General features: G+C 42.6%; 1 protein-coding gene across 2 annotated transcripts in view; it reads left to right on the plus strand.

Moving 5' to 3' along the window:
- Nucleotides 1-837: 837 nt before the first annotated feature.
- The window catches only part of LOC122188376 (ubiquinol-cytochrome-c reductase complex assembly factor 1), a 53,619-nt gene continuing 29,769 nt past the window's right edge, over nt 838-24,687 (plus strand). For both annotated transcript variants that reach the window (XM_042886630.1, XM_042886631.1), the window contains exons 1-6: nt 838-892; nt 3,647-3,751; nt 5,178-5,282; nt 9,459-9,566; nt 12,369-12,441; nt 20,162-20,219. In XM_042886630.1, the coding sequence (XP_042742564.1) occupies nt 869-892; nt 3,647-3,751; nt 5,178-5,282; nt 9,459-9,566; nt 12,369-12,441; nt 20,162-20,219 (473 nt within the window). In that variant the 5' untranslated portion in view covers nt 838-868. The remainder of the gene's footprint in view (nt 893-3,646; nt 3,752-5,177; nt 5,283-9,458; nt 9,567-12,368; nt 12,442-20,161; nt 20,220-24,687) is intronic.

Below are 24,687 nucleotides of genomic sequence, written 5' to 3' on the forward strand. Positions count from 1 at the left end.
TACAATCTGCCGTGTTGCTCAATATCCAGCACCGCATCAGAACAACTTGTTCAATAAACACGTTGTCAGATAGTTAGACCTATTTTGACAGCGAGTTGCAGTGAGCCAGAACATGTCAGAGAGCACTGGTTGTGTGTATGGGGATCAGGGGCGCCTGCAGAAAGGAATCCCAAGCAGGTGTCTCCATTGGCCCTGTGAGAGCTGACATTTAGGAACATATGAAAGAATTCTAAAGACTACTGTGGAGTTTCAGGGCCATTAAAACAGCTTCTACTGCCCTCTGGAGAAGCTGCCGTCCCTATAAATGCGTGGGGAAAGAGAGGAGGAGAATATTATGGCTCCCCAAGCCCTTCAAGCCAGCAAGCAGCACGCTGAGAAGCGCAGCCTCCATCCTCCCCAGCTGCTGTCACATCTGCAGCAGCCTCCACGCACCAGCACCGCGCACATTTGTGAGGTGACGTGGATGCGATCCAGAGCAAGCCGTGTAGCCTGGCAGAAGCAGCAACCCGGCTCTGCAGCCCCACGGCAGCCGGTGGCAGCGGGAGGGGCAGCGCGGCACCTCCGGCGCTGCAGACTGCCATCTCTACAGAGACGGGCAAAGAAAACCGCTGCTGCCCTACCCATGCAGACGAGATAAAGCGCAACCGCCATCACTCCCACGAGCAGGGCTTTGCAGCAGAGAAGCCTCACGAGCGGGTTGGCAGGGCATCACCACATTTATCCGTAAGAACCTGCCCCAAATCCACCCCGCTCCCACCCCGCTCAACCACGCGGACGCATCCCCGCCCCTCTCCGTGCGGCACTGCGCCTGCGTGGCCCGCGGAGCGGAAGGGGCGGGGCCGCTCTACCGGAAGTGGCGTGAGGAGGCATGGCGGCGCTGGCGCGGGTCGCGGTGAGTGGCATTGGCGGGTGGTGCCGCTGAGGGGACGTGCGGTGGTTCACGGCCCCGCCTGCCCAGCTCCGTCCCTCTGGTCCCGGCGGTTCGCCCGCCGCTCTGTGAGCGGCCAGTTCTCGTCCTGAGCTTACCGGCGTGCCTCGTTGTGAGCCGTGCGCACGGCGCTCTGCACCGCGCTGCTGGGGCGCTCCCACTTTTGATGCACGGGGCCGGCTCCGATCCTTCCTTCAGAGCGTGTGATCCAACAGGAGCCGGGGCAGACCTGCGCGTTCCGGCTGGGGCTTTGCCCTTGAGGCCTTCTTTCTGTGCCCCTGGGGCGGTGCTGGGGTGGGGATGTGCGTTCCTACGGGCTCTCCGTTGGAGGTGTTGGGGTGGGAGGAGACGTTATCAGGTTGCAGATTTTGCGTCGAGTGGCAGAGATTGGGTTCCCTTGAGGATGGATTCCCTCTGACTGCCCTCCCTTGTTTTTTCTCATGCATTTGTGTGCTTTTCGTCTGTCAGCTTTTAAAGCCCCTGCAGCACGTTGCCAGATGTCAGCACAGAGTTTACAAAAGAGAGCTTGGAGGCTGCAGCTGATTTGTGCCATAGCACAAACACGGGGTGGCTGATGCTGTCAGATGGAGACAGGCTGGTGGCAGAAATGCAAGGCCTGTAGTCACAGAGCAGTGCCTGCTTCTGAAAGTAATCCACCTCGTTTCTGGAATTGATGTCTCGGGTGTGGTATCACAGTGGTGAACCTTTCAGCCCTTCAGCTGAAAACAGCTGAGAGCAAATCTGCCTGAGAGCGATTGGAATGCAGTGAGCTGAGCTCCTCTTTCCTGCTTCAGTGGCTGTGCTCTGTCCTCGCCTGTGGCACTGTGCTATTGCGTACCTCTGCATGCCCCAACATTTTTCTTGGCCCCTGTGCTCTAATGCCAAAGCAGCAGAGCTGGGGCAGTATGAAGTTAGTTTCCTGCTGTTTTAATGAGCTGAAGAGGCAATTGCTAGAAAAAAGCGAGAGGGAAGCCAGGCGGGAGCGGAGTAGTGAGTCACTGAGGGTTCAGCCTTCCCTGGATCTGTACCCCAGGGAGCCAGTTTCAATGTAAAGCTGCATGCAAAAGGTGCAGGTTTGTCTCCTGTGCTTCCTATCCCCATGCAGTGCTCCTCTCTCACCTGCTTCTGGTATTCATATTGTAGAGGAAGCTGCTTGAGCTTTTTATCCCAGCTGGAAGAAATTCTCTTTGGACAAGATGTCTGCCATTTTGGGGTCTGAAGCATCTTGCTTTGTAATTAGAGAAGTTCAGGAGCTGTCGTAAATGGTGAGAGTACACAGATACAGATAGGAGGCAGGGGATTTCTAGCAGAAAGCAACATAATTCTGCTCACGTTATGTGATATCGTATGATTGCTGATACATGGTGTTCCATGCTGTCATCTTTTGCAGTAGGATCTAATAGTTGCCCAATCAAATGAAGGCAAATCTTCAGCCTTTAAACATCTCTGTACTGAAAACAAGGAGGAACAGTTTTGTTTTCTTCTAATCTTCAGGCTTTCTCAGGCATTTGTTGTATGATACAATCCTGGGTATTTTCTGAACGTTTCAGTCAATAGTTCTGTTGTGGTGAAACCATCCTTTATCTAAGAAGAGATACTGAAGTGTAGTTTGTCTGCTAGCTATGGCTTTCCTAAAAGTTGCCAGGAAAGGTTTAGAAGGCCATAGGTATTTTCTTTCACCTGGATCTTGATAGGACAGCTGGCTGCAGGCTACCATGGAGTAACTCCTTTTGATTTAGACTAGGCATAGACCAGCCATATCGTAAAGAAGGAGCAGCATTTGTGGTTTAAATGGGAGTTGATGTTCTACAGATAGTGATAATGGCTTAGGGAAGATACCTTAACACACTGTTTTCCCTTATTTCCTTATGTTTTTAATGGTAAATATCCCAATTTGTCTGTCCTGTCCTCTGGACAGATCTGCTATAGTTACACTTTCACTGGCACCATATGGTGGTTTGGCTGTATCTCCCCTCATCCCAGTGCCTCTATTTGTGCACATTGGTAAAATTTCCCTGGAGTTTTCTTTTCTGAAAGCTAAATAGTTGTAGCTCTTGCAGCCTATCCTCACATGTTGGGTGCCTCAAACCCGTAATCATCTTTGTCTCTGTTAAAAAAAAATAAAGCTATTTTTATAAGAAAAAAAAAAAAAAAGAAAGCTTTTTCTCTCTAATAATACATCCATTGTTTCCAATACTGATGTAGATCATGTATGAAGGAGACAAGTATTATACTAGCTTGAGTATAGCAAGCAAATGAAAGACGCAAAGATAACCTTCTTGCCTCTAATTCCTATTGGAGGAATTTCTTATTGTTGAAATTGACTGGGATGATTTGTGTTTTGGAGTACTAAGGCACAGTGCCTGAGTATGATGAAGATGCATAGAATCTGAGTGTTTGAGTGCTTTTTAGAGATCCTTCAGTCAATGGAATACGTGTTTGAATTTATTCTGCAGGTGTAAATGTCGTGCTGTGTTTCATGATTTGGACAGCCCACTGCTTCCTCTGACTGATCTGCTTCTGCCAGCATTCTCAGGTGGCATGACTTTATTGGAGGGCAAGGGATTTTTTTTATAGTCAGAATTTATGCTTCTGTCAAATGCAAGTTTGGAATTTAATCTGAGGCTTTTGTTTAAATAACTAAAACCTGTGAAAACAGGAGGACAGTTAAACTCTTCTTGAGTATTAGAACCTTCTTTCTCATTGCTCGTCTTCCAGAGCTGCCAGGCTGAAGTAACTCAATGGATAGCAGCTTGCAGTGGCTTATTACAGGCAGCCATGGTCCAAGGCCAATGTAGGAGGATGCTTCATGGTATTTTCCAGGTAAGGTATCACTCTACATTAACTATGTAAAGACTGGGATGTGTTTAAATCTGTAGTAGTTTCTATCAGGCTTCCAGAAATGCTGTCTTTGCTTCTCTGTTGGTATATTGCTGAAACATCAAGGCAGCTTAAAAGGTTTTTGCTTCTGCAAGAGTGAGCTCCCCTACCCTCCATAACGCAGTTGTCATCATTCCACCAATGTAGTCTTGTAGTGGGAAAGAATATGAAGCTCTTTTGAGTAGATGACACACCAAAATTGAAATGTAGATGTTGTTTTTCCAAAGCAGATGTTACAAGTTTGTCACATTTGCAGTTAATTGCCAGCATTTTATTGTATTTAATATATATGCCACAATAGCCTTAGGCTTTCTAGTATTGATAGTATGTTTGCCTTGCACAGTGCAACATAGAGTAATATTGTTTCAGTATAAAAGCACTGCTTTGCCTGCTGCTCACAATTTTCAAGTGGCATTCATAGCGTCAGGTTGTGTCTATCCACAGTAAGCTGACCATAAGATTGCTTAATAGTTGGAGGTTAAGAACCCATATATGAGAATGCAATTCAAAATGCAAATGCAGAAAGATGCAGCCTATCTGAACAGGATCAAGGTATGTCTGAGTGCTTTCTTCTTGCAAACAATAAAGCCAGAGCAGATTAAGCCTCCCCTTCTGTATGTTACATCTGGACGAGTATTGTTGGAAGTAGTGAAGGAAATGAGTAGTTTTCAAGTTGACTGTTAAAATTAAAGTTAACTCTGAGCCACCAATTTGGGCTTAGTAGGCATCTGGGAATGACTACGCTGAACAAGACAGCGTATTTACTTTGTCTGAATTTATTCTTAAGCAGTTGACCACTAATCTGGGAAAATACTGTAGATGTGTGTCCCACTTCTTATGTGGAGATGCTGCTTGCTTTTACATGTTGTTCTTTATGGTATAGAAGCTTTGTAGCACAAATCATGTGCCATGTGGATGTTAAAGCGATCGCCGTTACTGTGCAGCTTGTTTTACTCTGGCCTTGGCCACAAAGGCAATTGAATGGACCATAAAGCTACAGCTGAAAATAGCGTGGTCTATTTTCATGCCAGGCCAGGAAGAGGAATGATTTTTTATTGAAAGATTAAAGAAATGTAATTGTGAGGAAATGAAAGCAGATAACTTCTCGTTCTTGAGTTCTGCCAGGCCGTTCCATCCGTACATCTTCAGAACGTTTAAAAACATGTAGAGAGAAGCATTAGGCATGGGCAACCATCTTGTCTGTAACTGTCAGTAATAGAGTTGTGCTTTTTGTTGCATAAGGTTTTTCAGAATTGTACCCAATCAGCTTGGAAACAAAGTAAGGATCATTGTTGTAAAGTGAAGTATTCACTTGTCAGCAATCTCTTCAATTTTTCCTTTTTTTCCTTTGTTCTGTCCTTTTTACTAGAGATGCAAGACCGGCCAGTTCCAGCTGCCTAAAGCCTGTGGTGGATTGATTGAAGCCAATGGAGCCAAAACGCATCCGAATAGATTGATTTACAGTACAAATAAGGTTAGAAGAGTTTGATGTTTTTGTTATTGGAGGGCACTTTACGCTAAGAATTAGACAGATAGAGGTAACAAAATGCTTTGAAAGCACGTAGCTGATCAGTCTATGTCAAATGGTTTACAGTAGCATTCATAATGGGTCCAATAATTTGAGAAATATTCTGTTGCTTTCCAGAAAATGAAGTGCTAGCATAGGAAAGTCAAATCACAGCTGCACTGCTTGTGGTGAAGCTTCTTATAAAAAAGCCCAGTAAGGAAAAACGGTAAGTTAAGGAGAATAGTTACTGGTGGCAGGGTGGCAGATGCTCCGTTCTCACCTTCAAAGAAGGAAATGCAGAAGTTGCCCATACATACTGGAAGTGAATAAGATGAGTCCTGATTCCTTATCTTGGAGATAACGTGTAACAAAAGTTTGTCCATCTGCTAAACTGAAAGTTGTCACGTTGCATATTAATAAAGACTAATTATTGTTATACTTGGTATTGTTATCTGTATTATTTTGTTAATTTGTGATGTCTGCATCTCTTACATTTATTTTCTTTCAGCTTAGTCTAGGAGTCTTCTGGAGCATGAATCACCTCCAGAACTTAATCAAAGGGAATCAGCATCTATCAATTAGTGAATGTCCTGATCCTATTCTTGCTATTTCATTGTGAAGGGAATGGCAAAAAGGAATGTTCACAAAAGAAAAGGGAGGGCAGGAAAAGGGCAGTAAGGGATTTTTGGGTAAAACTTGCATAAAAATCTCATTTTGCTGTCTGTCTGATTATGTCTTTTGCTGGTGTAAGTGTTAGAAATGTTTGGAATTTGAATTGCTTATTTTGACATGGGTAGTTAAAATGAACAAGGGGAGGTGTGAAATGAAGAACTACTGGCTGCTCTTTGCACCTAGTCCTTTTTTCACCTAGTTTTCACCTTTTTCTTCTTTTTAGCCAGTTTCTCAGTTTTTTGAGCTGGTGAAGCAAACCAAACGTTTTTGGTTTTGGTTTTTTTTTTCTTCCAAAGATTGAAACAAAGTGGCTTGCACCACTTACATCAGGAATTGAGCTAAGAATAGACTCCAGGCCCTCAAAGCTGGGGCATGGCCTAATCACCGTGCCTGCCTGGAACACCTTTTACATTTGCAGAAATACCATTTGGAGGGCAGATCTGGGAGAGCAGAGGGTGGTAAGATGACAGATCTCACAAGGACCATGAAGATCTTCAGGTTGGGAGCGAGGGCCCTTGGTTTTGATGTTCTCATTTATCCTTTTCCAGTACAGAAGTAGAGAGAGGTGTAAGGGAGCTTCCTTAAGGTTAAAATAGCCTTGATGTAAGAATCTGTGCAGAGAGGAGGTGTCTTACAACAGGATAGGTAAGGTAGATAAGTTTTTGGACTGCAGCCTGTTATTTTGAATAGAAAAATACTTGTCTTTGAAATGTGAACTCGATGAGCTACTCCTAGTGGAAAAGTGGTTTAGATTTAAAGGCAAGCTCCAATTGTTTTTTTTTTTTTATATATTTTTTGACAAAGTGAAGAGGAATTTTATTTTGAACACTCAGTTTTTGTGTGTTGAGCAGGAAAGATGGGCTTGTGTGCCTTTCAGTGTTTTTGGTGAGCTTGTTTAAATTTAAAAGAGAAGATTTCAAAAATGTTTTCTGTTTGGTTTTATACACACTTAAATGACTGTTCAATTGCATTTAGCTACAGTTGTAGCATTGTCAGGATGAACTGTACATGTCTGTCCATACACTGAACAAAGAATTCACTGCTTAAAGCCCTGCTGCATTTCCTGAGCTAGTTGAGTCAGACTTCTGAATGAAGTAAGAGTTGTGGCAGTTTGTAGCAGAAGGCTGTTCTCAGCTCTTTTATGCTTTTTGGTGATGGGCTAACAACAGTTGAATCAAGAAAGTGTTGGCTTTTAACTTAATTTCCTCTGCATAATGAAAAGTCTGTAGCAAAGGAAGCTTCATAATGAATTTGTAGACAAGAGACACGTTGTAAAATTGGTGTGCCTGGGTTCACTAGGGATTTAGTATCACATTAATTGATGTGGAAGTTAATTTAGTGAGCTTGGTGTGACAGTGGTCATTGGGACCAAAGTTTCCCATTGAATGTATCCTGTTGTTGCCTGCTTGTCTTATAAAGAGGTTCTGTGGCATAAGATGAGGGGTCATTTTTAGTGCACAGAAGAATAATGCATGGGATAGGTAAAGGTGGGATTAAATCTTTATTTACCTATTCATAAACTCATTGGGTCCTATCACATGTGGCAGAGGTTTGGAAAGCACCTTTAGGTATGGCTGTTCTGCATGTTAGCAGTGGGTTGGTGAGCAGGTTTAACAGCCAGCATTCAAAGCAAAGGGGTCCTGGGCAGCAGGGTGCTGTCTTACTGATAGCTGATCAAATGGCACTGAGCACACTGCTTCATACTGACCTGGGCACGGTGGAGGTCAAGACACGGGCTGTACATGACATCTGTGGGCTGTACGTGAGTACAGATCGTTCTATCTCACATGCCCTCTGTATGCCATGGAGATCGATTCTGTCTCAAACTACATTTTTTATCACCTTTGCAGTCTTTTTTTTTTTTTTTTTTGTGGAAGTATGTCAGCTTGAGCTGAATATATGTCAGTATTTCAGTGCTTATTTGTCACTTATGTTGTTTCAAAAATTAAGGACGCTATAGAGAATGTACAAATGAGAAATCTGGAAAGCCTTCTGTATGTGGCTATTTTAGGGCTTTCCTGAATTAAGGACTGATAAATGGTGGGCATATACATAATACTAGTCTACAAAATTTGTAGAATAGACTGAGAAAGGGAATAGGTAATGGCAATCTGTAACTTCTTATAGATAAGTTGGGAGCTTTCAATGAACTTGCAAGGTCTGAGGCACAAGGGAATTGATTTTACACAACAAAGCAGTGAAATTCATGTAGAAGCGTGCCATGGAGGTTAAATATTCAAAAACTGTTTGGGGTGCTGAAATTGTAGCTTCCAAAAACAAAGGAGTGCATGCATTTCTAGTACAGGGATGAATCTTTAAAGCTGGGCAAGTACACCTTCAGGAGCTGCAGTGTGTGTGACTGTATTTCCCTGCTCTTCTAAGTAGCTCTTCCAGCTACTGGTATCTGCAACTGGTCCTTGCTGGAGCTGGGGCACTGGTCTGAGTGTTCTGGCCACGCATGGCAGTTCTTGTGTTCCTGAATTACTTCCCTACTGATGAAATTCTTGGTATTTTCATGTCTTAGGAGGAAGCGCGTTGTGAAATTCCATCAATTCAAAGCAATTTAACTTTCCTGGTCAAGGAACTTTCTCAGATGAAAATGGTTCACACCGGTATTCCTCAAGTATATGTAGGAGATTCACTTGCAGTAGGTTTTGGTTTGAATGGTGAAAATTAGTTTATTGCTGACATAGTACTTATACCAAATCATTAGAATTAAATATACTTGATTCATTAGAAATTCTTTTCTGGAGTACAAATGGCAACTGCATATTGTTGTTCAGTGCTGCAGTGATGTTTCAGGCAGAATACCATGAACATTTCTTATCAGCCTAGTGCTGTTTGAGATGTATTGGTAAAACCTTGATCTTCGTGTTTGCAGGCACTGCAAGTCACTGAGGACTGAATATTTCCCTGAGCTAGATTTTCTGCAAATAAAACTGAAAATATGTAACAGGAATAAGAATCTGGTGGAGCTTTTCAGTTAAAACAGTGGGTTCCTGTAGCTTCATTAATTTTAAGGGGAGTTGATTGGTTTATATCATATATAATTACTCTAGAATACAATATGTCTGTGAGAATGAGAGAAAATGTGAAAGGAGCCAGAATTTATCTTATTTATGATTTATTTGCTTTCCTTCTGTGATTTATTTCCTCATTTTATCTACTCAAGTAAAGGGCAGTCACTCAGAAAGAATATGGTAATCCAGAATAGGAGAGCACTGTATTAGAAAGCAGATTTCTGTACAATCAGAGCCTGAGCTTACAGTGGAGTGCTTGAATTTATAAATAGAGGAATGTAAAGTAAGAAAAACAGGATGCTATTCTGCAGAGAAAACTTAATTGTGTTCGTGTTGTTGAACAAAGAAAGTAACCAGAAAATCCAAAATTCTCTAAGCTTGTAGCCCGCCTCTGATCTGATGTGTCAGGTCTAATTGCTGAGACTGATGTGATAATCCTTCTGTTTTACAGCAACTTTCTGCAAAAGATTCTGTGCAGACATCTGAGGAGAAAGTGGGTCCTTTCACAAGGATGATAGAAGCCATGGGTTTCACAGGTCCACTGAAGTACAGCAGATGGGTAAAGCGTTTATTTGTCATCTTCTTGGTTGTCTGATACTGTTGGCTTTCTTAAGAAAAAAAAACAAACAGAAAAACCCATAACCAACTCTCTTTTGGTTGGAAGCAATGCTTACATGGAACAGTTCTAATTATTACCCATAAAAGTTACTGCTTTGTAATGTGGGAGTCTGGTAGTCCAGATCTGGAACCTGCCCTGGTTGCTGTGTTGCCATTTTGGATGTAAGCAGGGGTATTGGATTTGATCTGTAGAGTCTTAACTGAGCCTTCCTAAATTTGTTCCAATATCCTATTTTCCTCTTTGTTGGTGCACCAAGGGACATGATAGCAGCTTTATTATCTTAAAGTAAGTGCAGTGTCCCCATAGGCCAGCATCTTGTCTCTGATAAAAGAAACAATAGCAGTTATCTAGAAAGAATTTAATTACAGGAAAACCATGTACTGGTACTTGTCTCATGTGCTCCTCTACCTTCCAGCAGTTGTCTATTTCAGAACAACGTAAGCAGTTTTCTGTAGTATCCATTGATTGGTTTTTGTTCTGTCAATTTGTGCAGTTGCACTTGAAACTCTCATAAGCTTATAGTGTGTACAGTGTCCTGTATCACAGAGCTCCATAGCTGAAATACATGCTGTGGGAAGAAGTACAGTTGTTTTTATTTTTTTTTAAGAGGTGATTTTTTCTTTCCTTGGGGTGAATGTTCACATTCTCCTGTTCACTAGTGACTTTGCAGTCTCAGATACACCCTACTAGCTGAGCCTTCCACTGGACTGAAGGGTGCCTGGTCTAACTTGTTTCTATTGCTGGATCTCTGTCATGTTTTTATTTTTGTTGGCTTTCTTTGATTCTTCAGTGCTCCGTATTTCTGTGGCAGGAGGATCTCCCACACAGACAGTAGTGAGATGTGTTACCACTGCTGTTTGTGTTGCTTTTCAGTCACAGCTGAGCCAACGTCACCCAAATACCTTCTCGTTGGTGTTTTTTAAATAGTCCTTCCCTAAAGCTGTTGTTAACAGTGATTAAATGAGAACAGCTCTGTAAAACAGCTTCAGAAAGGAAAAAGGCAAAGATGAAATTCTGAACTTAGCTTTGACCAGGACATGGTATAAAGCAATCGCAGGAAAAGGTGCCATGATTCTATGACTGAGAAGGGCTGAGTCCATCTGCCAAAGTCAAAAGAGCTGTTCTGAATACCTGCAAGGCAGAGTGGATGTTCTCTGATTCTAGTATGGTGGAGTTGTTTATTGCATCTTGCCCCTCAGAAAGAAAATCCAAAGAAAAGATAACTGTATATTAAGGGGTGAGTTATTTTGTTTAAAAATCAGTTTCTTTTATCAGGGGCTGCTAAACCTCAGGAGAGGGTAGTTTCTCTCTCATGTGTTTGTATACATATTGTTGTAATAAAGATTCTCATTAGCTACAAGTGTTGATTCAGAGTTCTCCTTAATTGCTTCTCTTTACTGCTTGCTTTTGGCTGGGGAACTTGGGTTTGAAGAGAGTTATTTTGTGGTTAGGGCCCAGGAGACCTGAGTTCATTTTTGGCCTTGCCAGTGCTCTCTATGAGATCTTAGGGAAGTTTCTTAATATTTCTGTTTTTTTTCCACTTTCTTCTCCCTCCCCCCTTACCTCTTTTACCCACCAAAAACTCCATGATTAAATTTCACCAGTTTCTCCTGTGTTACTTGCCTAATTTAAAGGCTGGATTGCAGAAACTGCTCTTTACAATATGTTTTTAATGTCTAGTAATGCCTGTTCTGGGGCTGTGGCTTTCACAAGGGAGATCTTTACTCCCAGGCCAGGCAGTGCTTCCTTTAAAATGGAAACCTTCACAACTCCAGTAAATGGTGTAAATTATTTTACTGCAAGAATTTTAGACATGCACTCAATTGTTGAGGAAGCTTCTAATCCTTCATTTTTGACAGAAACCTGTAAAAATATAATAGCCCCAGTGTTTCCACAGATGATCAGTTGTAACTTCCATGTCCTGGTTGGAGGATACACAAATATTACTTGGGTAATTTGAAGTGTCATTCAACAGGTATAGGGTGTTTATCTGTAGCATAGTGATTACTGACACAATCCTTAATGGATAGCAATTAAAAACAAACAAATCAACCCAGGACTTCTTCCTGGCCTCCAGTTTTTTATTTCTTTTTTGCTTTCCTTGAGATTGATGGAAGGAATGGATAGTGGTTCTTCTCTTTCAGATCTTTCTGTCATTTCTTGTTCTCTTTGAAGCTTAAGCACATGTATCTTGTTTATACGTTATGCCCTAAGGTGTTTCTGAACAAAATTAAGCTCTGAAGCACCTGAAATAAACCTCGTATCATTCATCGTGTGGCGTTATTTCCTTGACTTTGAAGCTTTGCTGGTCAGTTTTCATTACTGTGGGGAGGAAGAAGATACTTGTAGTGCATGTCTGGGATATATATAACTTCTTAAAAGTTAAATTATACACAACACTGTTGCATACATAAACAGTGAAAATTATTGGAGGAAACTAAGAGTTGTGAATGGGGATCTTTGGAGTCTGTAGAGAAAGCCATTTCAATTATTTTTGTGATGTAAACGTTATATTAAACTAGATTTAGAAGGGTATTCAAATTACGTCATTTGGCCATGTGATTATACTTCGGTAATTCCTGAGCGATAAGATGATGTTTAATGTGCTCTTGAGAAATCTTGAGGGATTGTGATTCTCAGAAGTCTTTTTGGAAGATGGCAGCATATGTGTTTAACAAAAGCAGTGGTGTTCACCAGCTCTTATCATGAATGCTTTGTGTATTGTCTTCTCTTTTTCTTCAGAAAATTAAGGTAGCAGCTCTGCGCATGTACACCTGCTGCGTGGAGAAAACCGACTACGAGGAATTTTTTAACAGTAAGTCATGAATTTGATGCTACTGGAATTTGAAGTGTTACCCTGATGAGAGAAATGCTGGTGAAAATTGCATGTAACTATAAATAAGAAAGCACTTAGTCTTGCCAGGGGTTGAGCAGTGCATGGCCAACAAGAAGCTGTCTGTGCTACACCATTATACAGGACAGAGGTGCAGGGGAGAGCTCTGGAGCCTGAAACTGTTGGATTTTGTGTCCTGTAGTGATTAACAAGGGTGGGATAGGAAAAATCTCAGAATAACCTGGAATTGGAAGAATATTGCCTTTTTTACTACTGAGAGTGAGGTAAGAGAAGAATTCAGATACCTATTTCTTTTTTTTTTTTTTTTTTTTTTTTTAATGTGGTCCAATGTGTCCTATCTGTCCCTTGACTAGTTCTGAGAAGGTTCAGTGTAAGGCCTATCTTTGTCTGTTCACCTATTGCAAAATGTACTGAGAGGGGTTTGTTATATGGTGTTGCTGCTGCAAAAATTTCCAGTGCTTTTCAGAAGGTTTTCCAAAACTCTGATGTGGTTTCAGAGGTGGTAGAAGTGAGAGAACTTTATAAGCAGTTGGAGTCATCGTCAGTGATCAGAAAACTGGAACCTCATTTTTGCTGTGCACGTACCTCTGCTCAGCTGCATGCCCTCTCAAACTTTCCCTTCTTCATCATGTTTGCCTCTCAGATAGAGGTGTTACTGTTTCTAGCTGTTGTTTCACTATCTCTGCTTAACAGATTAATTGTAAAAAGGTGAGTAGATGTTTCCCTAGATAAAAGGGATTTTAAAATGTGTCTGGGAAGGAGATGCCACGTGTTTTCTTTGCCACAGATTTTCAGGCTCAGCACTGAATAAAAATTACTTCAGTTGTATTCTTGGCATTGTCTTGCTGTGTTAAAGCAAAGATAGTCAGAGCTCTCAGCTGTAAGTGTATCACAAAGAGCAGGTGATCTTTCCCTCATGTTTCCCTGTTTTCTCCAGAACATCACTGTTGCTCTGTTTTTCTTTTTGCTCTACAGTGTAAGTTGTAGCCAGTCCAGCTCTGATTTTACACTTAGGGAAATCTTATTGCATACACTTGAAACCTTTGTTCCGTAAGGAAATCACTTGTTTTGCTCAGATTGACAGTGTGCAATGTGTCTGTTGCTGTTATAAGAATCCCATGGTGTTGGAGTCATTGTGGCTCTAAAGAAACCGTTGCTCTGATACAAAAACAGGTGTAAGGAGTTTCTGTTATGGTTCTCTACCTGCAGCTGTTTGGGAGATTGGCTTTAAAACCGAACAGGCAAGTGATGCGATGTGTTTAAAGAGTAGTTCCCCTAAGGCACGGTTTGGATGGGATGGACAGGGACCTTTTAACTGATGTAAAAGAGCTTAGGCTGTAATTCCATGGGTAGCTGAGTTGAAGCAGTGGCCGAAGGGAAAAGGATCTGTGCTCCTCATGAGCTCTCTGCCTGTTCTCTGGACAGGAAATTACATATCTACTGAAGTGTGTAGGTCACTGTAAGAAACTAGTTCAGTGTTTTGCTGGCTTACTGTTTTGTTGTGTTGGGGAACTAGTGGCACATAGAAGGGTCTGATGGCAAGCAGCTGGCATGAATTGAGTGGTGAGGAATATGCGTTTAAAAGATGGGAAGCATGGAACCATGCAAGATACCCAACTTTTCAGATCCTTTTTTTTTTTTTAAATCAAACTAGATCAGTGAGAATGGGGTTTTCCTGAGTTGTTCCTTTTTCAAGTGAAGATGGGCAAACCTTAAGCTAGGACCACAGCTCGTTCCCGAATGAGCAGTCTGGGTGACTGGAGTAGCAGGAACCCAGGAAGCAGTTACCCTTAGCTCTGTCTCTCAGTGATGTAGCAGGCAAAGGTGCACCTGAGACCATGCTGGTGTGGGTGCTGCACACCTACACGATAAATTGCACTGTTCAGGACCCTTAAGAATAGTAATGCTGTGGCACGGGACCCAGCTCAGGTCTATCCTCACTGAAACTGGCTGCACACAGACCTAGCAGAGTACTTTTTACTTTTTTCTTGGCTTTGCTGCCCCCAGCACTTCTGGCTGAAGTTGTATGGTGTTGAGGTATCCAAGTGAACTGCACAGAGTCAGCTCTGGTCTCTGGAGAGCTTATTAGCTTTTTCTCTGTAGTTTGTGAAAGCTGTTAACCTACTGAGCTGGCCTTGAAAACAGTACACCCATGCATGTGTAAAACCATTTGTGGGCTGATTAACCCTGTGTGATCTGAATTGGTTCTTCAGTGTTTCTGAACTTGCTTTTGTGATGTGGTTGCGCTGTGGCTTGAATCATAACTGCATGACCACGCAGATCTCATAGTGGTGTGCAGACTTCTGTAAGGTGGTTTTCCAACAAGTGAGATAGAACTGCCTGGATATTATGGTGCAGTGACAGATAGTACTTCACATCTTAAACTACTGCGCTTTCTCAGTGCCTTTCTCATGATACCCAGTGAACTTTCTGAGAGTTTCTCTAATGCAGAATGAGCCGTGTGAACTGCCTTTCTCTGTGTTATGCTTTTGAACAACAGTACCCAAAATACAGGAGTTGTGAATCCACCGAACATGTGAAGGGGGTGTTGCAATTGAGGCTGTCTGGTGTTCTATGGCAGTTAATTTTATTGTACCTGCCATTCTGCTGTCCCTTTGTCCATAAATGATCATCAAGCAAAATTTTGGGAATTTTTGTTAAGGGCTGATGTTCCAAATGTCTGCTATCCTGTACTGCTTATATGGAAAGTGGAGCTGTTTTGGGACTTCAGATATACTTTGTGTAAAAGGGAACAGAGAAGTAGTAGAGGGAATAGCTAGATTACCAGCAGAAAACTTTCTGTGCATGAAGCTTGTGAAGTTTGGGTAGTTCTAACAAATGAAGTACCCATTTGTGAGGATAATGCCTATCTTATAACTGAAAGACTAGAAGAGCTCTTAGGAGCAGGTAGGTGATACTGAGAGCTGAGCTGGAATTTGTCGATGAGCCTGATCTATGGGGTTGCTGCAGTTCATCTTGAACTGTTAATACTATTAATTGCTCCACGGTCCGGCAGTTGTTGTAGCAAAGTGATGGCTCTATTTCCAGCAGTTTCTAGTGGGACTAACAAAGCAGCACAGAAGGGCTGGAGTTTACCTACAGCACTCTGAATCCTTCTGTTCTCTGCAGCCTTTGGGACATCCTGTAGATACCTGCTGCTCTCCCTGTCAGTCAGTATGAGTGGGATGCTGACACAAAAACACGCCTGTTTTATGTTTTTTTTTTTTTTTTTTTTTGCAGGATGTGGAGATGTTATCTTATTTCATCCTTCCTTAAATTGTGGTAGTTGCATTTTCCATCACGAGAAATTCTACATTAAAGTTTGTTTCTCTTACCTGATGAATTTTAAGTGCAGTGTATGGCTGGAAAAAGATATATGTCCCCATAAGCCCGAGTGTTTATGTCTCTTAAATACACAGATGTGAACAGAGTGTGTTCTGCAGGCAAAACAGATTTATTCCCCAGCTGATAATATCACAGTATTTCACAGGTGGTTTTACAGTCTCACATTTTTTTTTTCTATATCTAACTACATTCTGAAGGGAATAATTTTCTATTGAATTTTAGGATGGATATTTCTTCCCTTTTAGTTTTCTGATACCAGGTCTCCTGAAACTCCAAATCTTGGAAATGCCTCCTTTCTAAAAGGCTGGTAACTAAGGACAAAGTTGTTACTCTAAAGCAACATCCCTCCTTTGAATTAGGACATAGCCAGTCCTAATACAGAAATTAGAAAGTGAATGAAGAAACAGAAGTGCAACACTTGGGAAGTTAGAGGAAAAAATTCTTCCCTGAATTCTTCTACTGAATAGGTCTTTAAAAACTTTCAGAATTTCCAGCAGTGAAGGTGTGAGCTTTGCTTTGCAATGAAGAGCAGTTTCTGTGGTAGCAGACTGATGCATGCGAACTTCTATTTCAGAAACCTCTGTCTGTTGAACTAAGTGTTTCACTCTGAACCTTGTCTGTGGAACCCTCATTTAATTAACTGGTTTGATTAATGCAAGCACTGTGCACTCTTGCTCTGGTTGGAGATCCTTTGGCTTGCCTTTAGATCAGAGTATTCATTTCTGAGGACTTGAACTGTTTCTGCTTGCAATGAGACAGCCAAAAGGGGAGAAGGGTGGGGGAAACCTGTGGTTAACCTCCAAAACATACTGTTAGTCAGTGACTTTATACGCTCTTAGTGGTGGTGTAGGTGATCTATAGGCATTGATGCTGAGGCTTGGCACGTTCTGTCCCCTGATGGCATCGTCACTTTGAGGAGGAGGAATAGTGATGAGTTGCTTGTTTGCTGTGGTGGCTGCCTGACCGTGGTTGACATATAAAAAGAAAGAGCCTGTAAAAATTTTGCTTCGTGATCCATGTGAGCCTCCTTTTTACTGCCTGAGAGCCAGGAACTATAGGAGTTAGGAAAGAATGCATTGCAGTACCGAAAAAGGGATTGACTTCCCTGAGGCAGATCCAATGGGAAGGTCTGCTTCTGAACACTCTGCATCCCGGGTTTGAGTAGTCCAGAAGATGAGGCCAAGTGCTGGGTAGGCCAGGGTGTCAGATGCTTTTCATTAGGTACTTCTTCAAGGGACAGCTGTGGAAATGGCTTCCCATGAGGAAGCTTTAAATCTGAGAGGAACTGAAGGACTTCTGTGCACATAACCCCTAAGTCCATGCTTTCCTAGCATGAAGAAGAGCGGTCTGGTTTCTGTGGCATAGAGCCTGAATCTCCGGCCTCCCAACATCAAGACATGGATGGTTTTATGGTGTAATGTCCATGTGCATGTAGACATTTCTGGGAAACCCAGCAGCTGTAGTAGTAGAACAGAATATGGAAAGAGAGATTATTTCCGTGGCTGGTTTGTTCTTTCAATCCTGATGTGTGATGGCTTGAGGCAAGGTGCTCCGAGAGAGCCGTGGGTTGTGCAGCCACCGAGCAAGTAGAATCATAGAATCATAGAATCACTAAGGTTGGAAAAGACCTAAAAGATCACCCAGTCCAACCGTTCACCTATTCCCAATAGCTCCTACTAAACCATGTCCCTCAACGCAACATCCAGTCTTTCCTTGAACACCCCCAGGGTCGGTGATTCCACCACCTCTCTGGGCAGTCCATTCCAGTGCCTGACCACCCTTTCTGAAAAGTAATACTTCCTCATGTCCAGCCTGAATCTCCCCTGCCGTAGCTTGAAGCCATTCCCCCTGGTCCTATCACTAATGACACGAGAGAAGAGGCCGACCCCCAGTTCACTACAACCTCCCTTCAGGAAGTTATAGAGAGCAATAAGGTCTCCCCTGAGCCTCCTCTTCTCCAGGCTGAACATTCCCAGCTCCTTCAGCCTCTCCTCATATGGCCTGTGTTCCAGACCCCTCACCAGCTTTGTTGCCCTTCTTTGAACACGTTCCAGGGCCTCAATATCTTTCTTGCAGTGAGGGGCCCAAAACTGGACACAGCACTCGAGGTGCGGCCTCACGAGTGCTGAATATAGGGGAACAATCACCTCTCTGCTCCTGCTTGCAACACTGTTTCTGATGCAAGCCAGGATGCCATTGGCCTTCTTGGCCACCTGGGCACACTGTCGGCTCATGTTCAGCCGAGCATCAATCAATACCCCCAGGTCCATTTCCTCTACGCAGTCCTCCAGCCACACCGCCCCAAGCCTGTAGCGTCGCCTGGGGTTGTTGTGGCCGAAGTGCAGGACCCGGCATTTGGCCTTGTTGAAACTCATCCCATTGGCTCCAGCCCAGCTCTCCAGCCTGTCCAGATCCCTCTGTAGGGCCTCGCTACCCCCAGGCAGATCCACACTTCCAGCCAATTTGGTGTCATCTGCGAATTTACTGAGGGTGCACTCGATGCCCTCATCCAGGTCATCAATAAAGATATTGAAGAGGACAGGCCCCAGCACCGACCCCTGCGGAACACCACTCACGACCGGTCGCCAGCTGGATTTAACTCCATTCACCACCACTCTCTGTGCCCGGCCCTCCAGCCAGCTCCTTACCCAGCCAAGAGTGTACCCATCCAAGCCTCTGGCTGCCAGCTTCTGCAGGAGAATGCTGTGGGAGACAGTGTCAAAGGCTTTGCTGAAGTCTAGGTAGACCACATCAACAGCCTTTCCTTCATCCACCAGATGGGTCACTAGATCATAGAAGGAGATCAGGTTGGTCAAACAGGACCTGCCCTTCATGAACCCATGCTGGCTAGGCCTGATCCCCCGGTCACCCTGCACATGCCGCATGATCTCCCTCAAGACGATCTGCTCCATAACCTTCCCTGGCACCGAGGTCAGGCTGACAGGCCTGTAGTTCCCCGGATCCTCCTTACGACCTTTCTTATAAATGGGAGTCACATTGGCAAGCCTCCAGTCTTCTGGGACCTCACCAGTCAACAAGGAGCGCTGACAGATGGTGGAAAGCGGCTCGGCTATCACCTCCGCCAGTTCCCTCAGCACTCTCGGGTGGATCTCATCTGGCCCCATCGACTTGTGACAGTCCAGCTGGAGCAGTAGGTCTCTGACTGTTTCTTTCAGAATCACAGGGGGGTTAGTGTGCTCCCCGGCCGAGATTACCAGGTCAGAGAGAGGGGTATCCTGAGGATAACTGGTCTGACTTTTAAAGACAGACGTAAAGAAGGCATTCAGAACCTCCGCCTTTTCCTTATCCTCAGTGGTCACATTCCCAGCCTCATCCAGCAAAGAGTGGATATTCTCCTTTGTCCTCCTCTTACTGTTAATGTATTTATAAAAGAGTTTCTTATTCCTTTTCACACCAGCGGCTAGGTTAAATTCAAGCTGGGCTTTTGCCTTTCTGATTTCACCTCTACACATCCTAACAACTTTCCTGTATTCATTTTGAGTGGCCTGTCCCTCTTTCCACAGGCGGTAGATTCTCTTTTTCTCCCGGAGCCTCAGGAATAGCTCCCTATTCATCCACGCCGGTCTTCTTCCCCGCCGGCTCATTTTGCAGCTCAGGGGGACTGCCTGCTCCTGCGCCCTTAAGACTTCCTTCTTGAAGAGCAACCAGCTCTCTTGGACCCCTTTGCTCGCTAAGACTGAATGCCAGGGGACTCCCCCTTAGTCCCCTGAACAATTCAAAGTCCGCCCTCCTGAAGTCCAAGGTAGCAGTATTACTATTCCCCCTCCAGGCTCCACTGTGAATCACGAAGTCTATCATTTCATGATCACTCTGTCCAAGACAGCCTCCAACCTCCACATCTCCCACCAAACCTTCCCTGTTTGTGAACAGAAGTACAGCAGCTGAGTGAGAGCAAAGTGCCAGCTAGCACAGTGAGCAGAAAGGAGAGCAAGAAAGGAGGAGTGCAAGAACTGGGCAAAGCATCCACAAATACTTCCTTGTTATTCTTTCCTGCTCTGGGACGTCCTGAGATAGAAGCCATATCTTTTTCTTTGTGATTCTTCATTGTGTTTTTTTTTCCTCCTGTTAGTTTTACCTCAGTTCTAAATGTATGAAGCCTTTTGGTATCTACAGTGTCCTGTGACTGCACATTCTAGATCTTAATGGTGTCTGACAGTAAATATTTGCTCCCAATATGTTCTTACTGAGTAAAGCTAGAAATTTAATTACTAATATCTATTCAGATTTTGGTAAGTGAATCTGTTAGGTAAAAAAAAAAACAGATTAAATTTAAATTAACATTTGTTTTTATTTTTTTTTTCTCTCTCCCATCAAGGGTGCCAAATGCCTGATACATTGAATTCATGGTTTCTAGTAGCCCAGCTTCATGTCTGGTAAGTGAAGCTTGAATAGCAATATAAATAGTCTCAGGAAGTAAAATGATACGTACCTTACTGTGCAAAAAATTAGGCTCCGTGATTATTGATAAAAGTGGTAATATTCAATTTACAAAATAATGAATTCTAATAGTTTTCTACTAAGGAGCAAAAAAACCCATGGAGAAACTGACATCTTAAATCTCTGTATTTCTAGGTAATGGAATAACCCGTGCCGTGAGCTTTCTAAAAGCCTTACTCAGCCTGTGTGGAAAAATCCCATTTAGGTGTTTTAGGAAAAGTTTAAATTTATGTAGAAGTGGTTTAAATTGTGAGAATTTGTGGTGGTTGAAGTTTGCTGCTTGTCAGAAGCATTTAACAAATTATAGCACTGGCATTTATTCTTGCGCCTCTGAAATGTATGCACAGGTTGGTGAATGCCAGCTTGGCTACATCTAAAAATATTTAACACCTTAAACATTAAGTTTTTTTCCTCCTTTTTCATTTGTGAAAAGAGTAGCCAAAAAAATCAGTTTTTCATCTAATATTACATACTTATAAAGGTCAGCAGGATGCACAGGGGAGTACAGTAATTCTTGTTAAGTGCCAGATCTTTCATGAAACTGAAGTCCATAGACTTACATTTTACTACCCAAAGACTCGAAAGGAAGTTTGTACTAAAATAGTTGCACTTAAGAACAGGCCTCTTATTTCCTTGCCTCCTTTTTTTTTTTCCCCCTTCCCTCCTTTTAATTTCCTGTCTCCTCAATATATTGAAAGATGGGGCAGCTCATTTCACTAAGGAATGAATTAATCAGCGGAACCATTGAATTGGCTAATGAAATCAGTGGACTCAATTAATGGGTCACCCTTGAGATTTGCAGTCTGTTTCTTACTGTTCCATGTGAAAAGGGCTTTAACAACTGAATTAATAAGCTAATCATTTGGTTTGATATTTGGAAAACTGCTGCAATAAATTTTCAAACCAAACCATTTGTAAGTACTTCAGGAGAAACAAAGGCAGGTAACACAAAACTGCAAAAAACACACTTTTTTCACAACAATTTTGCATTGACAGGGAAATGTGCCATGTATTAGCATGGCATTTTGAGGTGCACAATATTCTTTCACAACTGACAGGCATGAAAATAAATAAGGGAGCTATGATAGAGAAGGTAGTATTTGACAGACATGGAACGTCTGAGATCACAGTTATGTCAGAGGAAGCCAACAGTTGCTTCTCTTCGAACCTGTGATGCTAAGGAGACCCCTGGGGGAAACTGAAACATTCTTATGCTTAACCTATATTCAGTGTTAACAAGAAAGTCCTGCACAAGCAGAAAGGAACAAAATCACTGTTTCATTGGACAATGATGAAAATGCGAATCTGGAAGGTAGTGCGAGGCTGATTTTTAATACGAGGCTCGTTTTTTCTGAAGTTTTTGTACCTGGCTTCTCCTTGTTTCTGGCAGCTTGACCTTCATGAATGCTGTCATTCTCACAAATCAGAGATCTGGTTTGATGCTCTAGAACACAGAGAAGCCTACTCACTACCGGAGCCACTGGAACATGGCTGCATGTTTTGCTTGTGACTATCTCAGTGGCCAAGATTCTGCTGTGATACATAGCAGATATATCACTATGTTCTCTCTGATTCTCTTTTTTAAATCAGTATCTCAGTAAAGAGGGAGTAGGACATGAGGGATTCTGCTAACACTGGCTTATGTAAAGGCACCCTACTTCTGAAGGCTCGAACACCTATCTCTCCTCCTAGCCTTTTGTCTCAGGCTAGAAGTCTTTCTAATATGGCAGCCAACAACCGTACCATAGATTCTGTTTGCCATCTGTTAAGATGTTCCTGTTCCCCCTCATAAGTCTAGATCACTTTCTGGATTACTCGTTCCTTCCTTCTTCACCTACAGACACTGACTTTCAACTGATGTAGAATATCTTCTGAAGCAGGAAAGGATAAGATTTTTTTATATATACTTAGGTAAAAACCTTCCTCCTCTCTCGCTGCTGTCATTATCCATCGTGTTCCAGTCAACTCTTTGTGCTGCTAGATCCCACCTCTTATAAACTTTAAGATGCTTGTCAGACCATACTCCTTGCATTACAGATTCTGATCGATTCACTGTTGGAATATCTGTCTCTTTATTTTCTCTCCTTTTCTATGAACCAAATTTTCTATGTAACCAGAAAGGAGGGAGAGAATCAGAAACTCATTTAGTTCAGTTTTCATTAACTTATTAACTTATTAACTTAAAGATAACGTTCCTTCAGATACACTCAATTTCCTTCCAATGTTCTTCTAAAATTATACTTTAGAAAATCAACCTACTAGTGTTCTTCCCTGAGTTTTATAGGTTATTTCAGTTACCTCCCACCCTTGATGTCAGGAGGACATCAGGCTCAGAAGCCCATACCTTCTAGGAAATCTCAGGCTTTTCATTCCTTCTGCCATGTTATTCTTTTCTTGTGACAGTCTAATTGAAGTATAGGCTGTGTCCACACAGCTTCCGAATTGCAAAAGAGATGACTTTGACTGTGGTAAGAAATGTCTTGTCTTATGTCTTATGTGGTACATCCTGCTTTGCGTAGCTCTTAGGGTCAGAATACAGCAGAGCTTCAGTTCCCTTTCTGAAAGTCAGCAAGGTTTGTTCACTACTTTCTGTAAGAAAAACTGTGCTTGTGAAAGTGTTGATCAGTTTGAATGAGTGTAGAGGAGAAGAACCATCAAGTTTGTGCAAAACAGTTCCTGCAGGGATAAATGTATCAGATTTGCAGAGAAAGGTCTGAGGCTGCTGTATTATTTTGAGGTACGCTGTCTCAAAAGAGAGTAAACTGTCCATGGTTCATCCTAGAAGAGCAGAGTGGAAGGAGTTTAAAATTACACCAAAGAGAGCAATATCTTACCTGAGAGACATTTTAAGAACAAGTTTATCTGGGATGTCTTAAGGTTGATCCTGCCTCACCATGAGCAAATGGGCTAAACAACCTAAGTGCAGGCATCAGGATGGAGGGAGACTACACAGCCAGGCTGAGGTCTGTTAGCTTGTACCTCCACAAAAACCTGAACTTAGCTGTAAATACTGTACCTAGTGAACTTGCTAGCAAAGGATATCATGTGAACTTGCTAAAGGAGATAGCAAGAGTTCAGAATTCTGGTCTATACCATTATTCTGAGCTTCCATTCATGATGGAGGTGCATATCTCCACATCTAGTTGAAGTCTATTCAGGAGATTTCTTCTGTCTTGAAGTTGCTGGCACTTCATGGATGATGGGTTAAACAGAACAAAACAGCAGCCTTCTTATTTGGTTGGTGTTACACCTATTGTTAAACCAGAGTCATTTATCTGGTCTGGTATGATGTAACCCTAGAAATAATTGCCTTGGAACACCTGAGGAAGGCAGAATGCCTGGTCCAGTGAAAGGGGATAGCAGGAAGCTCTGAGTGGGCTTTAACCTTGAAGGTTTAATGCTTCATCAGGCATGGGCTGCATAGCACTGAGCTGCATCTCAACACTTGGATACAGTAGTGCTGATTTCTGCTTCTGGAGCTTAAACCAGTATGTTTTACTGTACTGGCAGAAGCAGGCACTTCTGAGGCTCCTGTTGGAAACTGCTGCTTCTCACCTCAGGTGGAAAGAGGATGTATGTGCTCACGTTTCTTTTCAGACATCCTTACGTATTATTTTCTTCTAGTGTAATCTTTCTGCCTAATTAAATATGACATAAATTATCCACCCCAACCAATAGTAGGCAATTTTCTAAAGATGGTTTGGAATAGATTTGCTTTCGTGATTTGACAAAGATGAGTCAGTATTTCAGTAAACTGCAGAACAGATTTGGTAGTGAAATGACAAAATGTTTCACACTGTGTTGACCCAGTTAGAAAGTTTATAGTCTTTAAAGAGCGCGCGTCTTTTTAAACCTCAGACGGCAGGTGTAGTAATAAACTACCAAACTTTAAAATAAACTGCAGAATTCCATGATCTCACTCGTGGTGCTGCAGAACGGCTCTATGACAGCACTATGCATCCAAACACAGAGCTGCCTTTTAGGCTTCGAGGGTAGCAGGCTTTCCTCTGAGCACTGCTCCATTCCTGCTCATCGGTGAGCGGTTGTTAACTGCTGGTCTTTGTGCTGCACTCTCCTCTTGGTTCACTGCTGCTGAAGGGAGACGGATGGGAGCTTGTATTTATGCATGTGGGGGTGATTGCCAAGTCTCTCTTGCTATTTTTTTTTTTTTCCCTGAGGTTGCGAATTGAGTGAGAGTAGTGTAAAAATACTTCTCTCAACCCAAAGTTAGGCTTCCAAGTCTTAGGCTGAGTGGTTTTTCTCTTTGACTTCGTAAGAGTGAGCAAAAAAAAAACTTGGAATACAGCAACTCTAACTAATTAACTGTTTTGTACAGGTTAATTATGTAAAAGCATAAGAGGAACAAAGGTTTTGAAGCTGATGAAAGTAAGACAAGTTTTAAGC

This window comes from Lagopus leucura, unplaced genomic scaffold (assembly GCF_019238085.1).
Source record: "Lagopus leucura isolate 7727_CA_CO unplaced genomic scaffold, USGS_WTPT01 Super-Scaffold_100060, whole genome shotgun sequence".
Taxonomy (NCBI): domain Eukaryota; kingdom Metazoa; phylum Chordata; class Aves; order Galliformes; family Phasianidae; genus Lagopus; species Lagopus leucura.